General features: G+C 43.1%; 1 protein-coding gene across 1 annotated transcript; it reads left to right on the top strand.

Annotated features, from left to right (window-relative positions):
- Positions 1-6,167: 6,167 nt before the first annotated feature.
- Positions 6,168-24,025, top strand: GAS7 (growth arrest-specific 7; the record flags this gene model as incomplete). The annotated part of the gene is made up of 6 exons (XM_008947676.1): positions 6,168-6,257; positions 8,383-8,498; positions 14,066-14,140; positions 17,720-17,798; positions 21,705-21,833; positions 23,851-24,025. Coding segments are annotated over 6 exons (664 nt in total), but the record flags the coding sequence as incomplete, so codon positions are not given.
- Between the last annotated feature and the right edge of the window lie 875 nt (positions 24,026-24,900).

The raw sequence follows: 24,900 nt of genomic DNA, 5'->3' as shown, positions 1-24,900 counted from the left end.
GTTCTATTCATGTTGCTTGGCAATGTCTCATTGACTGGTGAGTGCTGGTAGCAACTTCAAAGCCTCCAGAGGACTTTGAAATCATGAAATGAATGTGCATGTCCAACCCAACAGAGTTTCTTGTTCCTGTGCACGTTGTTCTTTGTGCATGTCTTGTGTGCTCACCTGCCTCCCTGTGACTTTTCTGCTTCTGTCACCCTTTTGCATCTCGGACATAATCTCTCCTACAACATAAACGGCTCATTTTGCCATTGCTGCTGACGTACTCGTGAAATACGAACCAGACTGTTTAGCTGCTAAAAGTGTAATTGCTTTTGCTTCTGATCAGTATACAGGCAAAAGTATTTTCGTCTTTTTTTTGACTTTGGTACACAGCAGGCTGGTCAGGAGAAATGCATCAATTCGTGTTGCTTGTCTGGTTTTCTTCTTCCCTGCCCCAGGCTTGGTTGTCACCATGTTTTTCACAGCATGCCTTCTCTGACTGCACCTTTTTCTAGCCTCGGTGATCCAGTGGCTCTCTCACACAGGTTTTGTGGTGCCACTCGTGTCCAGTGGCAGCTGAAGGTCAGGCTGCTGTCTTCTGCAACGTTTGCTTAGCCTGTGCTTGGAGTACACCATGCTGGTGTCCTGTCATGAATTTTGCTGTGTTGCAAGCTTACAAGAGCCATTATTTTTATTAGCTAAGAGGCTGGATAAGTACTTATTGTTATGGTGAGGCTGATTGTGACCTTCTGCTGTCCCAGTGGAGCATGCGCAAGTGTAATGCGAGTCATACAATCCCTTGTTTTCTCTTAAGGCTCTGTGACTCCATCATTAGCTGAGATATGTGTTTTGATTTGTTTTGTTTTTTTACCAGAGATTACAGCTGTCATAGTCGGCTTCTGCACACTGTTGGTCTGGCCTGGTTGGCTAGTCAGCGTTGTTGAAACACATGAGCACTGCGAGGGTCTGTCCTGTTGTTTGAATTTGGACCTTGCCCATGGCCTGACGGTCTGATCAGTGAGAGCAGTGGTCCCTCACACACAGTGTGTCACTGCCTGTCAGACTGCCAGAGCCATTTTGTGCTATCCGGCCTCGGGATGTCATCACGAGCTGCTGTGGCTCTTTTTAACATCAGTCAAAACTCTCATCAGTGGGACTAAGCTGGTGAACCAGAGTGCTTTTTTTCATCTGTCTTTGGTTTTAGAAACAAGAAAAGGACCATTTTGGAGGGCGCAATGTTAGGGGAATGAGATGAGCTCACTCCACTACTGACATACAGCTGTGTTCTGCGCAGTGCCAGTACAGTGCTCCCATCTCTGCTGGGAAACCAGGAGAGGTTTTAGAAATGTTTAGAAATACAAATCCAAGAGTTCTTGTTTAAAACAAAAAAAAAAAAATCTGTGGTGAGGAAAGAAAGAAAGACAGAGTCACATGGTTTCCTATGTAATTTTTAGTAATATCTCTAGAGTTTTGAGAGTTTTCATGCTCCCTATAGAATTTTGTGTAGAAGACTCTAAGTTCTATTAAGATCTGTTTACCACACAGTATTTTTTTAAAAAAAAAAAAGATTTCAAAAGCTTCTGGTGTTGTGTGGTTTGGTTGGTTTGTTGTGTTTGTTTTTTTTTTTTCCTTTTAAATGTGATACTAGATCCAAATGGCATCATGACTTTTTCCAGACAGTTCAGCACTGTTTCTAGGCAGGCAATTAAGTGTAACGTTCTGAGAAATAAAGAATGCTTGAGTTATTAATAAAAATTTGAGTCTGATGATACTCTTTGAGAAGAATGTGTGCCACTGTATATGCTCCCAGCTGTACATTGCCTTCATGTCCTGGTGCACAGTGTAGTGCTGCCCAGTCTTTTGGTAAAGGATGCAAAACACACTTAGGATGTGCCAGTTTTCCCTTTCTCATTATCCAGTGTGACAATGTAGTGCCCTGGAAATCTGCCTTGAGAACACTGCTGTCTTCATGGGAAGCATTTGGTCCTTTCTCAGTTGAAATAAGACATCTTGAACAACACAGAACTCCACTGAGCAGTGTGTTTCCACAGGGCATCTCATAGCTGTTCTCTGCAAGACCACCAGTAAGAGGATAGGTGAAAACCAGAATAGCTATTTCTTTCACCACTGCAGTTTTGATGCACCTAATGTGAAGTGGTGAATAATTCCCAGCATCTCTAAAACTTCCATGCAGCCTTTTTACCTCCTTCGCCTTCTGCTGCTAACTGTTTTTAACCTGAGCTACATCACAAGTTTCTGTAGCTTGGCAGCCTGCTCTCAAGTGGCAGCACCTTGCCCTGGACACCCATGAGTAGTGTTGTGTAAGCACATGTTAGCTGTTCACAGGGCAGTGTTTCAGGCAGCCTGGAGGAGCTCAAGAGGCTGAAGGGGCTTCAGGAGTTAGAGTTGCTGGGATGCTTGGAGTTGCTTGTGGAGACGCTTGGAGTTGCTTGTGGAGTTGTTGGAGACGCTGTAGATGCTGGAGAGTCTGGAAGAGCTGGTGTCCAAGTGATCTGGCAGTCACCTGCATTTTTATTGGGTGTGAAATGCAGCATCAAAGCCAGAGATCCTCAAAGCCACAAGCTGTTTAAACCTGTCCTGACATTTCACACAGTTGCTGATAACACGGTCATTGCTGACAGTGCTGCCTTTCCCATATCTCCTCTGCTCTGGAGGGGTGAGCTGCAGCATTGCTTGCTCACAGGAAGCAGCTGGCCTGCTGTGATACATGGTAGAGCAATTGTGCACCAGTTCTGAGGCCATCTCAGAACCTTTTCATAAGTAGTTTGCCTTAAAAAAAGGCAAATTACAATATACTGACATCACCTACCTGGACATGTGCAAAGCATTTGACATCGTCCTGCATGACATCCTTGTCTCTAATTTGCAGAGACATGGATTTGAGGGATGGGCCACTTGGTGAATAAAGGATTGGCTGGCTGGTTGCACTCAGAGAGCTGCAGTCAGTGACTTTATATCCAGGTGGGGGGCAGTGAGGAGCAGCGTTCCTCGGGGATCGGTGCTGGGAGCGGTGCTGTTTAACATCTGTCAGTGACATGGGCAGTGAGATCGAGCACACTCTCAGCAGCTTTGCAGATGACACCAAGCCGTGTGGTGTGGTTGACATGTTGGAGGGGAGGGAGGCCATCCAGAGGGACCTGGGCAGGTGGGCCTGTGCCAGCCTCATGAAGTTCAACAAGGCGAAGTGCAAGGTCCTGCACCTGGGTCGAGGCAATCACAGGCAGCAATACAGGCTGGGCATAGTATGGTTTGAGAGCAGCCCTGAGGAGAAAGACTGGGTTGACAAAAAGCTCAACACGAGCCAGCAATGTGCAAGTGCAGCCCAGAAAGCCTCAGCTGTATCCTGGGTTGCATCAAAAGCAGCATGGCCAGCAGGACAAGGGAGAGGATTCTGGCCCTCTGCTCTCATGAGACCCCACCTGGCGTATTGTGTCCAGCTCTGGATACCCCAACACAAGAAGGACATAGACCTGTTGGAGTAGGTACAGAGGAGGGCCACTAAGATGATCAGAGGGCTGGTATACCTCTCCTATGAGGACAGGCTTGAGAGAGTTGGGGTTGTTCAGCCTGGAGAAGAGAAGGCTCTGGGTGAGATCGTACTGCAGCCTTCCAGTACCTGAAGAAGGCCTACAGGAAGGCTGGGCAGGGACTTTTTACAAGGGCGTGTGGTGATAGGATGAAGGCTAACGGGTTCAGACTGGAAGAGGGAGATTTAGATTAGAAATCAGGAAGAAGTTCTGGAATTAGTTGCCCAGAGAAGTTGTGGATTCCCCCTCCCTGAAAGTGTTCAAGACCAGGTTGGATGGGGATTTGAGCAACCTGGTCTAGTAGGAGGTGGCAGAGGGCATGGCACTATATGGTCTTTAAGATCCTTTCCAACACTAATGATTCTATGATACTCTTGTTATTTGAGAAAGAGTATGTGACTGAGGCAGCACAGAGGCATGTCCAGGTACCAGCCCAGCCTTTGATCAGCAGTTGCATGGGATTTAGTGACCTGTGAAGCAAAGTGGAGCCTTTTCTCTGCCTGCCCTTGTGTGCCAGTCCTGCACTGGTTCAGATTGGTGGTTGTTGGATGTTTTCTGAAAGTAGCAATTTGGCTTAAGGTTGATATCTAATTGATATTTTTAAGACATTTGAGCTCATCAGTTGTGAAGCTTCCAGGTGGAGAGGAATCTCCTAAGCAGGGTGCTGAGCCCAGTGCATACCGGCAGCCCCTCACATGGGCGCTCTGCAGTGCCCATGAGCAGCTCTGCACACCCCTGGGCCCAGACCAGAGGTGCCAGCTCCTTCTGGGGCTGGGCTGCTTCCAGCAGATGATGGGATCTGCTTGCAGGCTTTTAGATCTGATGAACTCTGAATGGAGAAGGGAAGGTAACCCACCCTACCTAACCGAGAAACAGGGGAAGGTGGGCTTGTGGTGCCATCCTGAGATAACTGAGCTGACAGGGAAGAAAACTTCACCAGAGATTGAAAGTATCCTCAGAGAAATATCCCTCTTGGAGGGGCTTCATGCTGGAGGCTGTGGTGATGGCAGTTTAGCACTCTGTCACACAGCCATCCTGCTCTGTACTGAGCTGATTTATAACTCCAGTGCATGGCCCATATGATGGGGAACGTGAAGGAGCAAGGTGTTTTCAGCAGCTTCTCTTGTCCGTTGTTGGGACTGTATGGTCACTGGAGGCTTGCTGTCCATGGCTGCTGCCTGCATAGTGGTGGTAAAGTGAGAGCCCTGGTCTGTGACCTCCTGCAGATCAGGTTGATGGGAGCTGGAAGGAAGCTGGAAGGAAAGATGCATGGTTTAGCATGCCGAGGTGACAGCCAAAGGTACAATAGGTACAGAATCCTCAGCCTGTTTTGAAATGGACTTGACAAGCTCTGGACAGAGTGATTTTTGTGAAGGAGGCTCTTGCATTACATACGGGACAGCCACTGAAACCTCAGCATGGGCAGACAGCAGCAGAGCCAGCGGGGGTTGTAGGCACAGCATCGTATCAGCTAAAGGCTTTGTCCGCATTGCTCTTGCCTGGTGGGTTTGCACCATCTCAGCACTTTGCAGTGTGTTCCTGTGTCCCTTTTGATCCTCTCTGAATAGCCCAAAGGCAGATTCACTGCATATAAGCACTACTTCTGGGTCTGCCCGTGCAACTGTGCTAACCCTGCCCACAGCTTTGGTTTTGGATTTCATGTGGATGTTAACTGATCCAAAGAACCTCCCAAACCTATACAGTTGCATTTGTGAGTCTCTCATCTCCAATTTCTGTTGGTTCCTCGACTAACATAGAAGTACTCATAGTGTCCGGTGAGCCTATGGGTGTGGTAGGAGGGACTGCTTTTAGTGTGCCTGCCCAGCAGAAATTTTAGGTGAGCATTATGTACTGGCAGCAAGCTCAGACTCTTGCTGATGCTTCCCCTGAAGGGCTTAACTGTGTCTAAAGTTATTCTGCCTCACATTTTGCAATAGCTGTCACGCACTTCACTTCCACTGTGCTTTTATCAGCCTTCATTTTCTACGGCAATCATCTAATGAGCACTAGTACTTTTTTTATGCCTTTGTTTAATGATTCTGATGAATCTTGTCTCAGAAATTGCTGTGGGTTTTGCTCACTGAAGGGCAGCTGAACTCCTGTTCCTTTTTGCAGGGAGCATCATTTTCATCTGAGAAGGTCTCTGGGATAAATCGGAGGGCTGTGCACTGAAAAAAAAAAAAAAAAAAAAAAAAAACAACTCTTTTTTTTTTGTAATCCTGTAAGAGTCTAACATAGCAAAGATTTTCTTATGAGATGTGCTGATAGTGCCTTTAGTGCTTTATGCTATTCCTGTTACTTCTTGTGTTCAGGACATGTTTGGGTTGTTTGACGTCAGGATTTGTACCACAGTTTGTTAGGCATCTGGGAGGACTCCCTGTGTGGCATTTTGCAAATCAATCAGGCTTTCTATATGTGAAATGGGTAGTTTATTTTCCTCCAAGCCAACACTCCTGCTTGCTCAGAGAAGCTTTCTGGGAATACTTCGCTTCTGTTTCCATGCAACAAACAATTTTTCTTCACTAACATGCATTCACTGATTGGAAGTGTGTGTATATAACTTTTAATTTGCGTATTTCTCATCAACAGCTAAGTTTCATTGCCTTCTAACTCACTTCTGCCTTTTTTATTTTACAGATAAACTGTGTGACTTTCCCCCACCCTGACGTAATGCCAGAACAGCAGTTACTAAAACCTTCAGAGTGGAGCTACTGTGATTATTTCTGGGTAAGTAGGCAGCCAGCCACATGCCATGTTGCAGTTCCTAAGCTTCCGAAAAAGTGGAACAAACAACTTCATTTGTGGAATAAGGTAAAAGGAGAATCTGGGCTGAAGTGCAGTGCGTTAGGGCAGCACCAGTGAAGATCAGGTGGAAACCATCTAACTGGTCTCAGAAGCGGGCAGTTGGCAGAAGAGTGTCCAGAAAGGCAAGGCTGGCTGTCAGGAGATGGTTTTGGTGAGGACGTGGGGATGATGTAGGACAAACTACACATCTCAAAATACCTCAGCCAAGTGGGCTGTGCAGACGGAGATGGGATAGCAAGGTGGCTGACAGGGAATATTATTTCAGTGTTGCCCAAAGCATGAGGGATAGGAATGCACAGGGAAGCCAGAGATACCACATCTAAAACAAGCAGATAGTTACAAATTTTGTGTTAAATTGTAAAACTCAATCCCACGGGATATTCTGGAGGCCAGATGGTAAATGACTTCTTTGAAGGATGAGATTTGTGAAGGACAGGCCCATTAGAAGCTTTTAAATGGAGTAGTTCTAATGCAGCCTTCAGCATGGGAAGTCTCCAGTGGCTGTGTTTCTGCGTGCTTAGCTCCACTTTCAGGATCCTGATTCAGACTGAAATTATACCCTAGTCCTTCAGATGTGGAGCTGGTAGAAAAAATCTTCCACTGGAAAACTGTTTTTTTGTGGAACAAGGGAAATACTACCTCAACAATGAAGATGATATAAACTTCACATGTGTTATCAGTTATTGAAGGATTTCCATTTTAAAAAAGAAGAGTTTCACTTAGAGAGAAGCCTAGCTGTTGGAGGAACAGCAGCACTTCTCCTCATGCATGCTCAGTGCTGGTGTGAGGACTAATGGCAGTAACTTATTAAAGTATGCTGACATACTTCCAGATGGTCATGTTAGCAAACCATCAGTTTCTTTAGTTTATTCCAGTCTTCTGATCTTAATGAGCAATAAGTCATTAATAATGTACAGGCTTATTTTTTTCATGCGTCTTAGAGAAGTCACTGCTCTGCTTGGTTCTTCCCATTTAGGCTTGGCCACTGCTTGGCTTCTTGGGTTTGGTCACATCTTGCCCTCTGCTTAAAGCTGCCTTTCTTCTGCAAACTTTTATCCTCCCATAGCTCCACTCCCAGAATTTTCCTCTTGTTTGGCCTTGTCATTCATGGTCTGCCCATGCTTGTTCACCTTCTTTGATCAACTCTGCTCCTGTTGTCTCAGCTGCCCAGTGCCTATTGTGGCATCCTACAAGTCTCACACTTTGATTAATGTGGCATTTTTCTCTGTGCATATGTGCAACAACCAGCATTGGAGCAAACCCTGTAGTCCTTAGGGAAGTGTTCTTTGGGCTTGTTTGCTGGAATAGAGTGGGAAATGAAATTCTGAAACACAGGAAAGCAGAGAGTGAAGAGAGAAAAGAAACAGCAGAGGGAAGACTGTGTTGGTCCTTGTAGCAACCCTGAAGTCACTAGAGCAAAGGGTGGAAACGGCTGTGTAGGAAACAAACACTTCAAGATACAAGTTGCTGGTTCACCTGGCTTTAGAGCAGATCTGTGCAGACTGGAGGTATTTTTTCTGAGTGCAAATCAGGGTTAGCCTTGACAGTCTATAAAAAGTCGTTTAGGGCTGCGTTACTCCTGGAAGGAGCAGCAGTGTCCTCCCTGCCTCTCCCCCAGCAGTTACCTTTTGCTGGTGCCAGGATCCCTTCTCTTTGAAGGGTGGGCCACAAGGTCAGGGTGCATGCTTGCTAGAGCCAGCCCAGGGGCTTTATCAGCTAGGAAAGGCCATGAACAAAAGGGAAGGCCATGCTGCTGCTTTGGTCCCAACACAGTCTTATGCTAGCTCAAGATAACTGTAAAACTTCCTCTTTTGTAAAAAAAAAAAAAAAAAAAAAAGGGAATAAGAGGAGTGGAAAAATTAAACTGTGTTGAACTGTTCTGCTGAGAAGGGCTGAGGGGCTGCAGCCACCAGCTATTACCAGACAAGGGCTCTTTGGACACTACTGCTGCCTGTTACTCAGGACTCCTTGGGCAGTCACTGCTGGGAACCATGTGTCTGTGCTTGTCACCCATGTGGCTTTCTGTTAACTTCCTTTTACCTTCCAGGCTGATAAGAAGGATTCACAAGGGAACAATACAGTGTCGGGATTTGAAATTCTTCTTCAAAAGCAACTTAAAGGGAAACAAATGCAGAAAGAAATGGCAGAATTTGTTCGAGAAAGGTAATGAGCACTTTGCTATCAAATTAACCATTTATGGCAATTTTTTTTTTTTTTCCTGATTTAGATACCCCTTTGGTACATTAGTGACATAGCTTAAACTGCATAGAAGATATGGTAACAATTCTTAAAGAACATTTCACATTTATTTAATTTCCATCCACATTTCCCAGTCTTCCCCAGCTGTCACTTGTCTCTCCTGCTGTGCATATCTTGGTCATATTGCACATAGGCTGTTTAGACAGAGGGAACCAAGAAGGTTTTAAGCTGCAGATTCTAGGAAAAGACATGGAAAAAAAAACAGAGTAGGTGTGATATTTAGAAAAAAAATACTTTGAAAAATAAAGAAGCAATTTGTTGACATGGAGCATTGGCACAGTTCCGTAGAGGAAGATGTAAAAGACATCACTTGGGAGTTAAGCTGGTTATGGAGCTGAACTACACATACAGATAATGAGAGTGAACCCCAAGTCATGAAGGCAGACGTCACTACCAGAAAAATGCCAGGATGGTGTTAATGGTCTGTTGCTCTGCTGACATGGAAGTGCACTGAGCACCAAAGAAGCAGTTGATAGGTGCTCAGTTTAACCATGTACAGGAGAAGTTGTGACATCATTACTCATAAGCAATGTCACTATTATTTGAACTCACTTGTCATACGTCCAAGCCAGTGTAAATAATCTTGAGGATGGCTCTCAAAACCTGAGAACAGCCCGTAGGGAGCAAGCAGTGTTTACGCTAGGCAGGAAGGCAGATGGATATTCTTTTGGGGAAGCAATGGCACCGGTTGAAGGAGCTGCTTTCTTCTGTTACTGCCTCTATGCTGGTGCTTGCTGATGAGTTGGTATTGTCATCCTGCTCTACTGCTGCAGCCACAGTGTGGCTGTGCTGATATAAATCAGTAGTGGTGGAAGCAATGAACAGGATAACAAACAGGCACCTGTGTTGGTGTGCAGGGGAAGTTCAGTTGGGCAGAACTTGCAGATAGCTGCTTTCATCTGTGGGGTTTATTCTCTCTCCCTTTTGTCTTTTTCTTTTAGCGTTAGGGGTGTGGCAGCAGTGAACAAATGCAAAGTGTAGCACAGGCAATAAAGACGGCCTGATATAGGAGGTACAGAGTACCCAGCATCCATGTGTGGTTCCTACTGCATTTGGCATAAGGCAGTCCAAGAGACGGCTAGTGTGGCCAGAGGATGCAGGCAGAAGAAAGGACCAGCTGGCAAAGGAAAAATAAAATTGAGAAATAGTCTTTCTAAGCTAGAAGATAAGGACAAGGCAAGCAGAATAGTGACAGCCATGGCCATGGAAGGGACTAGGAAAGCTGCTCCAAAGAAAGTAATATATAATGAAATTTGGCAAGAATCAAAAGAAACGTGCATTCAAGAGAGAGATAAATTTGGTGTGAAATGAGAGAGAGCAAGGAGAGAGCAGCTCTGATACTGCAGAGGCATGTTTGTGTCCTCAGTAGAGGAAGAAATAGGCATGTTATAGAAGAAAACAGAGAAAAGATTCACTGCATGCTGGAAACAGAGACAGTTTGGAATTGAGTGTGAAGTGGATCTAGATGGGAGTTGTAGAAAGATGAGTACATTTTTCTTCTGTTTGGAGCAATGATTCAGGATTACTTCATGGGGAAAAGGAAGAGCACAGTTTTGAGCTGGAGAGGTTACTCATGGAAATGAGAGCCCAGGTTATCAGGGGAACCTTTACATTCCCAGCTAAGGGAAGAAGTACTGATAAGAATTTCATGATGACCATCTAGAGGCTCAGGGAATACAAGACGATGTTTAACTAGAGGTTTTCATGTCCAGAAAAAATTATCTCTCTTCTGTTCAGCTGGCCTTCTGGAGATGACGTTAAGGTGGCTAATAAATGTAGCTTTAAACAGGAAGCTGGAATGAGATACAATAACCAGATTTCTTCATCAAATATCCAAGAGGCAATAATAACTGAAATTTAGTTTGTCACTTAAATACTTGTAGAGGAGCTACTTGTAAATAACATTCATAAACTGAGCAATTATGTTTTCATTCTGTTCTTGTTGACAAAGGTAGAGTTATAATAAAGACTTTGAATTTTAATGAGACCTTGAGAAAGGGAGGAACATAATAAATAGACTGAACTGAAAGATCAAGGGTGTGGGTGTGGAAGAAGGAAAGAATTACTTTAAATCAAAAGTGAAGATATGGTCCAGCATTTGCATTCAGGTAAGCACTCCAAAACAATCAAGAGAATCTGCAGACTGCTCTGAATAGCATCAATTTCTCCAAGTATAAGAAGTAGTGGTTTTATTAGTAGAGGAACACTGTTTTAGGCTTTTGGCCACTTTTAATTGGCCACTTTTTAATTGAGCTGAGCGATGCGTAGAAAATTTAAAATAAATAGCAGATTATTTAGCTACCTGAAAAGAAACACAAGCAGAATGGCTGTAGTAATTCTGATGAAGATTTGTCTAGGCCACTGACTTGAATCTGACCATGGCAATACTGAGTGTGTAAGAAGAAAGGAGCATAAGAGTCTATTTCCTCCACATTCCAGTAACCAGAAGTTTGAGGATTTCTGGAGTCAGTTTGCCTTAGGTCTGTCATGTTCAGCAGATACTTCTAAACAGTCTTCCCCTGTTTGATCCTTTTGAGTCTTTTTTTTTGACCACTGCAACAATGTGTAAAAGACTTCTGCAATTTATACTCTACAGAAAAAGTAATTATGCTTCTGTTGTTTGGTAATTTCCATTTTGCCTCCTAATCTGGAGTCTAGTGATAACAAGAGTTATAGTCGCTGTCTTCACACAGTGACAATTGTGTAGATGTCTGTCAGATACCATCTATCACCTTTTATCCATGTTCCTTGTGTTGTCTTAATGTATTTAGTTTCTTCTTGCATGGTAGTCATATCACATTATCTTTGTCTCCTTTTGTAGCTCTCTAGTTTTTCTTCATCCATTTTAACATGGTGTGACTGAAACTATTTGAGTGTGGGCACACAAAGTACTTTATTTTAAAAAAAAAAAAAAAAAAGCATAAGACATCAGGGAATAAACATCCAAAGAGCAAATGGAACTAATAAAGTCAAGACAGTATGGGTCAAAATGCGCTTGCAATCTGTAATGCTTCTGACTGCACCGGGAGTGAAATCCGGAAAATTTGCAAACAAGTTAGTGGACACAAGAAACGGGATTTTTTTAATGTGAAGGTGGAATAACTGCCAAACAGGAGTGTGGATTTCTGGAGGTAGGCTCACAAGGCTCAGGAGTCCTTGTGTGCTGATGTGTTGGTGTTTCAGTCACCACAATCCAGAGTTTGCAGGTTGGTTATACCAGCTAGGGCCAGGAGGCCTCCTTTGAGGTGTTTGAGCTGTTTTGACCACAGATGGTGACAGGATGCTGGGCTGAGGTGGAACATTTTATGTCTTTTAATTTGGAGTCTTAAGCAAAACACAATTCACCATTTTATTGGGGTTTTTTGTTTGTTTTATTGTTATTCCTCCTTGCCAAGCAGCCAGCCCTGTTAGTAGTGTCATCCACCTTAGTACAAGGGACAATCCAAGAGCTTGGGCCAAAGCTGAAACCCATGAGGAATGCTTCCATTAAAGCCAGATGCTTTGCATGTAGGGTGCCACTCTTAGGACAGGTACTGATGGCAGCAGACATAGTGTGTCTTGTGTGGTTGTGAAAACCGTGAGGCTTCCTTGTGTCTTTGTGTCTTCAATACTTCCCTAGCTAGAGCAGTATGAGGAAAGAACTTCACAAGGTTTTAATCCATTACTTTCACAGCAAACCTGTATGATGGAAGTTGGTTATTCTTCTGTTCATGAGGTTCTGTCTATGTGATCAGCTCAGAACAGGCAGCAGGCCAGTGAGCACCTTTGCACACCTAGCATCCACAAGTAAAACAGTCAAAGGCATCCTTAGGGATTAAAGTTGTATGGTGAAGGCTGTGGACTCCAGGCTTGGGAACTCTTGGTAACTCAGGCAAAAGCAGTGAGCCCTGGTTTGGGCTGGACACTTAGTTATTTATCTCAGCTACATTTAGACATTTGCATTATAATTGACATATGCTCCTTTTCCAGTCTGTAGAAACTGTTACTTTCAAGACAAGATTAATCTCATCCTGAACCAGGTATTTAAAATAGGCCAGGTGAGAGGTGAGATGTGCTCATATAAGGTCCTTTTCATAGTAAGGTCTTTTTCATAGTGAGGTCCTAACCACAGTGCTTTGGTGCTGGATAGCTGTATTGGTTTGTCGTGCTGCAGCAGGTGTGGGGAGCTGGCTGGGTTTTTTCTCAGAGGAGGAGGAGGAAGAGGACCCCCACATGCTGGATGAGGTCTGTAGTTGTACTGTGTCCTAGTGAGCCGAGTATCACCTCAGGCCTTCAGCCAGCTGCATCTCACAATGACATCCAGGTTCTATTTTCAGCAGTCTAGACCATCAGACCCCTCTTAGCTCACTCACAGGCCCCTTTTGTCTCAAAAGTGCCACATATAACAGTGTTGGCTCAACTAGCTACTGCAAATGGGTGTGTCAAAAATATCCCTCCTCTGTCCTCTCATTGAAATGAGAGGAATTTCAAACCAGGTTTTTCCCCTGCTTGTACTTAACACCGAATCAGGAGTTGCTCCACCTGGGTGTCACTCAGTTGTCTCTTGAAGATGCAGTATTGACCAAGCTGGATTGAACACTAGTGAGCAGCCAGTTGTTTACCCTAGTTAGGGTCATGTAGACTGTTCAAGTGTTTCAGTTGGAGAGGAACTCAGGGGAGGTGGAGATGGCTTTCAGGTGTGAATTCACTTCTAAATCAGCAGCTGCTCATTCCTTCCTTGCTGTGCAGTCAGCATTTACCCTTGTCCCTGTGCTCAACAGCTACATTTGTTCTCCCTGCAGCCATTGCCATAGTAGTTGTGTGCCAACAGTTTCTGTCCTCTGCACCCCCACTGCTGGCAAGCTCAGATGATGTTCCTAGTGCGGTGCTGCTGAGTGAATGGAGAAAAGGTCAGGGCACTGGCTGGAGTGAGGGAAGGGCAGTGGCTGCACTACCACATGTCACTGATGGAAGTTCCTGCCACATCTGCACCAGCTTTGCCCTCTGCAATGGGAAGGAGGAAACATTAAATGTCCTTAGGAAAGGTGCAGCCCAGCACCCCAAACCTCATTTGGATTCTTCCTGTATCACCACTTTCCTTCATCTCCGCTTCAAGGATGTGTGACCTCATGTTTAGCAGCAGACTGAAACACATGCTTCTCAAATGAGCCAGTTTTGCAGACAGTCCATGTTGCATGGTAGAAACACTTTGTCCTTGTTATTTGCTTTCCTGAACTAGCTTTTTCTTCTAATTTTATCACACATGCTGTCCTCTATATATACCTACTCTTGCCACTGCATTTTTAGCATATGGAAGGGGAGAGATGGATTCTGAAACCGCTGCTGCCAAGCCCTGCAGGCTGAAAGGAGAATTTCTGTGGAAAGATCTGTTAAAATGCAAAGAGTTTCTTTAAATTTTTTGTATGGGTTTCTGCCTTAAAGCTTCCTTACTGCTGTCTTTTTATTTTCTCTGTGTGTGTGTTTGAGTGTAGGATAAAGATTGAGGAGGAATATGCTAAGAACCTGTCCAAACTGTCTCAGAATTCCTTGGCAGCTCAGGAAGAAGGGTAAGTGTGTCTCTGGGACTTCTGCAGAAAACTCTTTAACATGAAAAGCATTCCTCCCACACAGCTACATGTGATTTTCCATTGAATAGAGATTTTGTGGTGGGTTAACCCTGGCTGAGCAGCAGGTGCCCAACGAGCCACTCTTATCACTTCCCCCCTTTCTTCTCCCTGCTCTAAAAAGCAGAAGATTGAAGGAAAATAAGATGGAAACAACAAAACCCTTGTGGGTAGAAACAAAGGCAGTTTAATGAAAAGCAAAGCCAAGCAATGCTCCATGAGCAGCCTGATCTAGTGGGAGGTGTCCCTGCTCATGGCAGAGGGGTTGGAACTGGGTGATCCTTGTGGTCCCTTCCAACCCTGACAGATTCTGATCTGTTTTAGCAGAGGACTTTAGAGCCCTAATGGCTCAATGGTTGGACTTGATGATCTTGGAGGTCCCTTCCAACCTAAAGGATTCTATGATTCTATGTGGAAGCCAAGCTTAACCCCCCCACCCCCCCTGAATGCACAGGGAAAGGTAGAAAGAGCCTTGGTGCTGTGCTCAGTGGGAGTCACAACATGGGTGTTACCAACACCCTTATGACTCCCAACACAAAAGCCCTGCACCAGGAGGGCTGCTATGGGAAAATCAGCTCAGCGAGACCTGATACAGGTTTATTTAGCTGAGCATCCTGGGAAGATGTTGGGGAAGATAGAATTGCTTTTTTTCTTTTGAGGAAGTTTACAGTAAATTTTTAGGAATATGTGTATAAAACATTGCATTTCCAGTAATGTCTTTATGCCTTGTTCTTGACAGCACTAGTGCTTTTAGGGATTAACATATGTAAATACTAAATTAATTTGGATGTGGAAGAATATATGTAATATATATATATATTGCTGAACATAGATTCGTAAGGTCAGGCCAATAGAATTGGAGCAGCACAGGCAGAGAGAGGTGGATGAAGAAGTCTCTTCTCGTTATGGGTCTGTCCCTCCAAGAAGGGCAGCCGGTTGTCCCTTTATTATGACATGTTCACACTTTGTAAGTTATTAAGAAGGCATTAGGCAGTGAAATTTATACTAGATTGCAGTTCTTAACAATAATGAAAAGACACCACTCATGAAGGATTAGAAGTTGTTCACTCTGTTCCAGCACAAACCCTCTAAGCACTGAAAGCCAAGGCTGGAAGCAGCTGTCCTTGCCTTAGTTCTGACACCATGTGCTTCTACTGGCAGTGAAGCTCTGCAAGGTGTTTGCTCAGCTTCCAGTAGGCAAGGGCAGAAGTTGCAAGAGGCTAACTGTGCTACTGCTTTTCTAAGTACCTACATTGACTGTTGTTCTTTCGCCTTTAGTTGTGGGTGTTAACTGCTCCTAGCAAAGCTAAACCCACTTTCTTCTACATCCTTCTCACGTTCTCCTACTGACAATAGGAGAAGCCAGGAACACCTGAAAAAATGAAGGAGAAGGAAACAAGGGGAGAGCATGAAAAGAGAGGGCAGGAGGGTGAAAGCCTAAAAGATGGTGAAGTAAGGAACTGAAGGGGACATTGAGTTTTGTGAGCTAAGATCAGTGCCCGATGGTGCTCTGCATGGAGGGGTGGCAAGATGAGGGAGTAGAAAAAGGCCCCACTGGAATTTATCCTCCTAGTGCTGTGGTGGCCAAAGTGGCTAGGACCGGGAAGAGGCTAGTGAGAGGATCCTGGGAATTGGTGAGGCCCAGGAAAGGGAAAAATTCCATTTAAAAATTGAAGGAGGAAGAGAAGACAGCAGAAGGATTTGAAAGAGCCAGAAGTTGGACTGCAGCTTAGCATACTCAAAGTGAACATTTGCCAGGGTCTTCCTCTCCTTCTTGAGAAGGTGTGAGTTGGGGGACCCCATTAACTGCTCTGTGAAACCAGTGCTGGCTTCATTATCCACAGAGCAATGTCCAGCTTTGCTGTCCAGCAGTAGGTGGAATTGACACAGTTTGGACTGTCCCTCCGGGGCTTTCTGCCCTCCTCTGGTCGTACAAGACCCACCGTCATTTATGTGAGTGGGACACTAGGGTGTGAGATAGGACCAATTTGTGGTATTGAGGTAGTTCTGTTGAAGTTGCTGTGCCTAGAGTGCTGTTGTGCTTACACAGAAGGTGGGGTGATACAATCTATGGTCAATTAAGTCATTGTAGTTGGACAAAAGATGCGGAAGATGCTTAACAGGCTGAAATATCTTCTTTAGTTAAACAGATCAGATAAAATAGTGCCAGAGAGGATTGGACAGTGGAAGGGGACCTCAGAAATTGGACTAGGGAAGGAGAAGAGTTGGGAGCACTTATCTAAGTGAAATAGTCTCACTTCTAGTTTAGCTGTGATGAACATCATACTTGACGACTCAACTCATTGGAGCAGTGTTTCACTGGAGCGAGATTATAATTTCAAAATTGCACATGACAGACAATTTTTCAGGCTATCAGGAAGGGGCAAATATGACTATCTTTGAAAAGGGGGTGGGGGGGAGAGAGAAGGGGCTGGGAAATTGTACATCACTCACCTCTATTTAACCTCTGCAAAAGTGGTGGACTAACCCATCAAGCTTTCTAGAAGCACTCAGTGGAAAAGTAAGGTGATGAGCAGTTATTGTGGATGCATGCAGAACAAAAAATATCAAACCAACCTAAATTTCTCTGGTGATGGAATAATGGAAGTCAACATCATAGCTCTTAATTTAGCACAGCTTTTTGCAATAATTTGTATTATTGCATACAATAATAAAGGAGATTCTTGTAGGCAAGCAAGACAAATGTGGCCCAGATAAAGCCTAAGGTGCAAAACTAGGTAAGAAATTATACCCCCTACTAAGAAAAAGTACAGAAGTTAGCTATGGATTGAGATCCCATAACTTTTGTCCCAACTCCAGGTTATTTTCAATGTTTTTGTTAATGACCTACTATAGAATAAATAGTGGACTTAGTATAATCAGAGATGAAACAAAGCTTGGAGGGGTGGTATGTAGAAATCGAAGAGAAAAATGCAACTCAGAATTATTTTGTTAAACTAAAGAAATTAACTGAAAAAAAATATAAGATGCATTTCAGTGATGACAAAGTACCAGATTTTATACTTTCACAGGATGTGAAAGATACAGTTACATAACAGTTTGTGGGAGAAGGATCTGGCTATAGTGAATCACAGGCTTGTTCATCAGAAACTTGATGTTGTCTAAAAAAGCAATCGTACTGAGATAAGTAAAAGAAAGGGTGTCTGATATGAAATAATCTGTTACCATTTTAGCAGCTGGAAGATCTCTCCTGGAATTGGGTGTGGTTTTGTTTATGATGCTTTAAGAGGAATTTAGGCTGTTGGAGAGGGTCTAGAGGAGTGTTCCTTAACTGTCATCATCTAGAAAATAATTTTTCTGTAGGAAAAAGAACTGCTACGTACAGTGCCAGTATAATTCTGCCCTGGTCACAGAGCACTGGTTATCTTCTCAGATTTCTGCTGTCACATTTCCTTCATTCTGCTGAGCATTGGACCATGTCTGTCTCACACTATCTGACAGATCTTGTTGGGAGTCCATGCAGAAGACAAGGCATTGATCATTGTCACTGTGTTCTTTCAGCACACTAGGAGAGGCTTGGGCTCAGCTAAAGAAGAGTCTAGCTGATGAAGCAGAAGTTCATCTTAAATTTTCTTCTAAGGTAAATAGTTCTTGTTTTGCAAAGATTTTTGCACTGCAATTGATGTGGATCTCCCTTCAGTGCTTATTAGTGGGGAAAATAGACATGTATATGCTACAAATTTAGAATTAATAACTTGATGAACAAACTTATCAAAACTCTGTCTGTTCCTCCCACCAAAATCATAGTTAATTTAATCTACCTGATGAGTTAATTAAAATGCATCTAGCCTTAAGTTTTTATAAAAAAGAAGGAAAACTGATTCACCTAGGGATCTAATTCCAGCTCTTTTAAGTAAATTTTTCTAGAGCTTGTAGAGATTACTCCTGAAGAAAAGGTAAAAATTGATATTTGTCTTCTCAACAAGAGTTTACTGTATCTGTCTGGAATGGTGAGAACCAGGACTATGACTTCTTTGTATCATTAGCCTTTCTGAAAAGTGCACTGGGAACTTGGTGTTATTTTTGCATTCTCTCTCAAGTGATGCCCAAGGAGATTTCTGGTACAAATTCTGATATTTATCTGGTTTTTTTCCACCACATGTGACATATTCTGGCGTGCTGTTACATTATGTTAACCTCTGTGGGTGATCAAGTTCAATACAGTGGGAGATAGCTCAGCACAACAGCCATGTTCTGGAGGAAAATTACAGCTCTGCACTGTTTGTAAGTGATTATGCAGAGGTTACTCAGGCAACCAGCTGCTGCCTTGGTAACCTACTGTTCTGTTTCAAACTTCTACTTCAGAGCTGTAATTAGTGAAATATTCTTGTTCCCCATTGTCCTCCTGCATTGTTTTCCAAGAGGAAGTAATGCACCCTGGAGTGGTGTGTGCATGCAGGCAGGCAATGTATAGGGGCTCTTCCATTATTTTACTTAAACTCTGCACAGAAACTCCTGCAGCATCCTCTGAACTCTGCCCCCTGTTCCTGTACCTGCTTTAGGACTTCCTAGTACCAGCTTTCTTTTATCAAGAGTATATGTCCTTAAACATATTGTTTATTGCTAATACTTTCAGAAAAGTTATTCTTAGAAGTAGTAATTATATTTCATGTTGAGAGTCAAACAAAACCAGTCAGTGCTGGCACAAGCAGTCAGTACAGTGCAGAGCACACCAAGAGTGTTCAGGCATAAAAACCAGCCTAGAAGGCATTAAACAACTTCCATGACAGCCCTTCATGGTGCTGTTATGTTGGGGCTCATGGACAGATCGGTGAAGGTGACACTGCAGCACTTGGGACATAAAATACTGTTACACTACTAATGTCTGTACAGACTGGTGTGGCAACTGTAGATACATGCACACACAGAATCCTTCAAGAAGACTGTCATGGCACTGAATTCCAGCTTCTCCAGCTATCATTATCCCTTACTGAGCTCCAGGAGATGAGTTCTGCTGGAAGAGAAGATGCACATATGTTGTACTAGTTGAAATCGTGGTGGGCTGGCCTGGATATGTTGATGTGTTACCAGCCATTCTGGAAATAGTGCTGATGGAGCAAAGGAAAAAATAAGTACTTGTGAAATCAGAGGAATTTTTGAAGTTTTGTTTGTGGTAACTCAGCTGTGTAGGTTCTCCAGCATCTAATACTATGATTAACCTTATACCTCTGTACCATACTGGTTCAGAGATACAAGGTCTTTGTCCTATACCTGATAACTTATTTTAACAAGCTTCTTGAGATTTCAAGTCCTTTGTCAAATCTCATCCGTTCAGTCATAGGTAGGTGTCAGAGTTGCATATATAAACTGGGGCTTTAAATCTCTTCATCTTAGGAAAGTAGTTTGTTTGTTTGTTTTTCATCTATTGCATGCATTTGTAAGTCTATTAGCAAGATCTTCTAGGAAAAAGAAAAATGTATGGCCAACTGTAATGCAACATTTAAAAGCCTAGGTCATTCACATGTGAGTCTAGTTTGATAGCTTATGATACCTCTTGCAATATGGAAGTTGAAGGAGGATACTGATGCTAGAGGATACTGATGCTAGAGGAATGATGACTGTCTTCACTGGGAAATCCACCCCTTTGTTTTTCAGAATACAAAATTAGACAAAGCAGTTGCCTTGTTTCCATTTTGAGCTTCTCATCGTTTCCCATATTTATGAGGATCTCAGAATTTCCTGTCCCATTATAAAGCATGTGAAATAAATATCTTTACTTTCTATTAGGCAAGTAAATCTATCAGTGGAATGTCCTCCTGTTTGCAGTGTTTGTGACCCTGGGGATTTTTATAAGGATTTTCACAGCAATGTCTACTATGTCAGATAGGTCAGATTGCCATTTCTTCCACTGAGGATAATTGACTCATGTTGGGTTGTTAGTGTGGGTTAAGCCATTTATTAAGGGAGCAGTCATGCTCAGCAGACTATTCAGCTACTACAAAATCAGCTGGACACAGAAATCTCTATCAATGGTAGCATATTGCCTCTGGAGTTCACCGAAGCCATCCTGAACTTCTCTCCCAGTTCTTGTTTTGTGGAGCACTGACAATGCTGGCACAGCTATCAGTTTGTCTTGAGAAACTTATGTAACCGTGCTGGCCTAGAGTTGGGAACAGGTCTTTTATTAGCTTTCCTAGGGCCACCCTGTTGAGACTGTCATAAAAATATTGTCCAGAATTTTCTAGTCCACCACCCCCAGTTAGAGTCGGACAGTCACCCACAGTGGATCAACTCCTCATCCACATCTTTGTCTAGCAGAGTCTTGAATATCTCTAAGGACAGAGATTTCATTATCTTTCTGGTCAGCTTGTTTAGTGTCCAGCTACCCTTGTAGTGATTTTATTTTTTTTTTTTTTCAATTACCTTCAACTTGAACCTCCCAAAGCTCAATTGTCTGTGTGACATCACCTGGCCCTATGAAGAAAAATCTGACTTTATGACCCTTGCATCTGACCATCAGATAGGTGTAGGCCATATTAGATCACTGTGGTATCAATCTTCATCTGCCTACACAAGCTCTGCTTTAGGCTTGTTTAACCTTTCTAGGATGTAGGACCTTGACTGTCTTTGTAGCCTCTCTCCATTAAAAGGCTCTACTGAACTTGAATGAAGTTTTGTTCTCCATTAAAATGGCACTGGAGAAAGGCCAAAAATACTTTCTTTCAGGTACTATTTGATACTACACTGTGGGCCATGTTAGGTGACTATAGAACTAACTCACCTAAGCTGACTGAGTCCAGATCCCCACAGGAGTGATAAAAAAAAAAAAAAAAAAAAATTATTTGGTTGCTTCAGGGGAGGTGAAGTATCTGCATCCCTTCAGAGCACATTTCCTAGATGTCAGAACTGTCTATCTGAAGGCTAAACAGCCATATGATACAAACTTGTAAGAGTTAAGCCACATGTGCCTGATAGATCTCTTCTTAATTCATTTCAGTTGTTTCTTGCCCCTGCTTAAAGAATTTCAAATAAATGCTATGGCTTTTGAATCCCTTATACTTGACAGAAAAAAATAAAATGTGCCCTTATTGGATCTTTTTTCACTATCCAAGAAATGCAGACATGTCACCACGGTCCACTGATGCCTTGTTGCATTAGGGGGTTAGTGACTTTAGTTTGTGTACCTTGGGTTTTTTTAAGCAAGTTGCATCAGTGAGGCCAGAATCAGAGCACCTCAGGTAGTGCTCTGGATATTACCTGCAGTTTGATCCTGTGTGTAAGAAGAGATACATCATTTAATGGGGAGAGAGGAAGACTGGATTTCTGTCCTTTTGGTTCCTTCAGTAAATAGTCCTTTAACAGAGCTGTCCTGCGAAGAGCTGAGCTTTGCAGTAGCTTTGTTCAGAGCTCTCCTGGGGAAGAAAACTGTTGCTGTATGATATTACCTTTGGCCATGGTGTGTGTAGTATTTCCTCTGAGCAGAAGAGCCAGGAATTACTGCCTGGCTCCTCATTATTGCCATTTCTTCTTCTGTTCTCCTTCCCAGCTTCAGAGTGAGGTAGAGAAACCCCTGCTCAACTTCAGAGAGAACTTTAAGAAAGACATGAAGAAGTGTGACCACCATATTGCAGATTTACGGAAGCATCTGGCCAGCCGCTACACAGCAGTTGAAAAGGTGGGAGCAGAGAGCAAAGTAGAGTGTTGATGAGATACTGCAGGTTTGGGCAGAAAAGCAGCTGCCCTGGGAAGAGTTTCTGTTCTGCCTCAAAGAACCACAGAGGTTTCTGCTAAGTGCTTTGTACTCTCAGTTGTACTTTGCTGGGCCCCAGGTGTCGTACTGCTGTTTAGCTGAGATGTGGAAAACTGGGGTTCCAAGGCAGGGTTAACACAGTACTGCTGAAGTGGCTTTTTGTTTCATCCTTCTCTTCCCAGCATGGGACAGTATATTTCTAATGCATTTGATGAAAATAATCCTTGCCTGTGTGCATCTGGAAGTCACATCTATTGCCCTCAGAATTTGAAAAAATCTTGCCTTAGAATAGCAGCAGGATCAAGCCAAAGGCTCACTTGGCTCAGTATCTGCTCGTGCAGTGGGCAAAAGCAGATGGCCAAGGACAGCAGCTCAAACCTGGCATGGCAATCATAAACTCTCCCCCAGTTCCCCTTCTCTGTGCCTCACAACTAATGTTGCCACCTGAAAAAAACTAAAAGCAGCAGGCCCTAGTATCAGGGCCTGCATTAACGTGAGCATCCAGTGGGTAGCTAAGGCTGTGATTTAGGGAGAATTATACCCACAAAAAGTGCTCTCTTGGCAGCATCTGGCAGGAAATAGGATACCTCAGCCTTGGCTGCCAGGCCACTTATTCCAGATGAGGTTCTCATGCAGTTTGCTCTTGGGTGTTAAGCTGGAAAGTACTCTGCTCGGTCAACCCAGAAGGTTGTTTGGGCTTTCTTTAAAGATCACTGTGCACATAAGAAAGTTTGCCTGGGGTCAGAATTGTTGCAGGATACACAAGGCTATTAGACTGCATGTATGCAGGGAAGGCATTTTTCTACAAAACAGTAAATCCTTCATAGTCGTATCTGCAAAGAAACACAGTCCTCAGGAGGGATATTGAAAAGAATTAATTAGAATAGCCTTGAAAAGAAGGATTTAAAAAAGGGACAAGCTGTGGCTGCAGTGTGCACACAGCTTCTCAGCATATTGCTTTCCTGCAGCTCCCTCTTGTGTCCTGCTGACACAAGAACAGGGTCTTTGGAACTTCCACTTGAAAAAAATTCACATAATGCCTTGAGCTTGTAACTTGCAAGCTGTGACTGTAAAAAAACTGCGAGGTGATAACAAAATATAGTCATCCAAGTTCAATTGTAAACCAAATAACTGCGTAAAGAACAAATGTGAACCATTCTATAACAAGTCCATGCAAAACAAGGTATTTTTATGTATTTAGGCAATCTCAGCAAATGAGGTGACAGCATGCATATGTGATGTTGATGTTTGTGTATGTGGTGTTGATGTTTGTTTATTAAGACCCTTTACTAATTTGCCTGTGATCATTTGCAATGATGTCAATAAATCTGGCTTTAAACATCTGAAGAATTTTAAAGTAATTTAAATAATCAGTTGTTACCAGGTCTCAGGTTCTTGATTTCAACAGTATGAACTGCTGTTGGCATGAACCTAAATTAGTTTGTCTGAAATAAGTCTTAAAGTTCCTGTTGTTAGTTTTTGGTAAGTGTATGCTGAATCCAGAAGATACTTTAAAATCAATTTTTTCAAATACTTGAAATTCTTTAAGCAATTTAGATGCTAAGAAAAGCAAAGGGTGGTTTGAAGATGCTGGCTAAGACATTTGGAAGAAGCTCGAGCTCGCCTTTCTTCCACAAATAGTGAGAAAGTTACTAAGAAACATGAAAGTCTGATGATGTCTTTGGCACTGGGCCTTTCTGAGAACCTATGAAGAGTTCAGATGCGTTTGTGATTTGTTGGTGATGGCTTCTGTGTGGTTGTAGGTCACTTCTTTGAACACTACATGGTGTCCTAAGAACTTGGACCCCAGTTAGGACCCAGGTTTATGCCGAATCCCTGACTTCTTACTGACAAATTGTTGTGTGAAGGAGTCAGAGATGGCTGAAAGCTGTTGGCAGCTCTTTTCCTCTAAAACATGTGACTCTTCTTTAATTACTTCAAGGCCCGGAAAGCCTTGACAGAGAGACAGAAGGATCTGGAAATGAAAACACAGCAGCTAGAGGTGAAGCTCAGCAACAAGACAGAAGAGGAAATTAAGAAGGCGAGACGGAAGTCCACACAGGCGGGTGAGTACCTATGTCCATCACTGGTGGGAGGCCGGCATAGCCCCACGGATGGTGGGAATAAGATGGAATGCAACTTCCCATCCACCCACGTTTCTTGCTTTTTGATATTGTAGCTATAAAGTCAAAGTGAACTGTGCTACAAGTCTGTTTCAATGTTAAATCCTATGAAAAACAAACCCAGTTTTTCTAAGTCAGATATCACAAAAGGATAAATTTGCTGATTAGGTTGAGAACAGTAAAAGAAGGGGGAATCATCCTGTTGTTTTATGGAAGAGTAGTGAGATAACTGAATGTTTGTGAAATTTTCCAAGTTCAGAGAACCTCAGTTCAGGATGTTTCTTCCTTGAATCATGGTTCCTTCTTTGTTTCTTTCCTAAATCAGTTACCCCCAACTTGTGGGTGCCTCTTATGCTTCCTGCTACTGTTCTTTTCCTTGGAAGTGAACTTTTTGTCTTTTTTCTATTGCTACTCAGTGATTAAAATTGTTTCTGTTCAAGGGATACTGAGTATATAGTAGTGTGTTCTATACCATACTGAGGACACAGCTACAACTGTACTATGTTTTACAGAGCTCAGATCCCTTCTGTAGGATCCGTCAGGAACTATCTCTCTTCAGACCTGCAAAGCTGATACGTGCAACTCTGTTAATATATTTTCCTGAAAATAGATTTTAACTAGGGCTTCTGTGTTTGATCCCTTCATAGGTGCATCCTTTGGCAGAGTGGTCCTTCATAGTTCTCTAACATAGTTCTTCAAGATAGCCTGTTTGGGTTTTGAGGAGGCTGAGAAGAGTCATTCATAGTGTGACCATGTGTGTAGACAACCATTTGAGGAGAAACAAAAATTATGTGTTAGAGACAAAAGTCTCCATGAGAAATGGTCTTTATCAGTCTCCGTGTACTAGTGGAGGCCAGTGACGAGTGGAG

This window comes from Merops nubicus, unplaced genomic scaffold, assembly GCF_000691845.1.
Source record: "Merops nubicus isolate BGI_N331 unplaced genomic scaffold, ASM69184v1 scaffold12459, whole genome shotgun sequence".
NCBI classification, from domain to species: domain Eukaryota; kingdom Metazoa; phylum Chordata; class Aves; order Coraciiformes; family Meropidae; genus Merops; species Merops nubicus.
The sequence above is the reverse complement of the archived record's forward strand: the minus strand, read 5'-3'. Positions and strand labels throughout refer to the sequence as shown.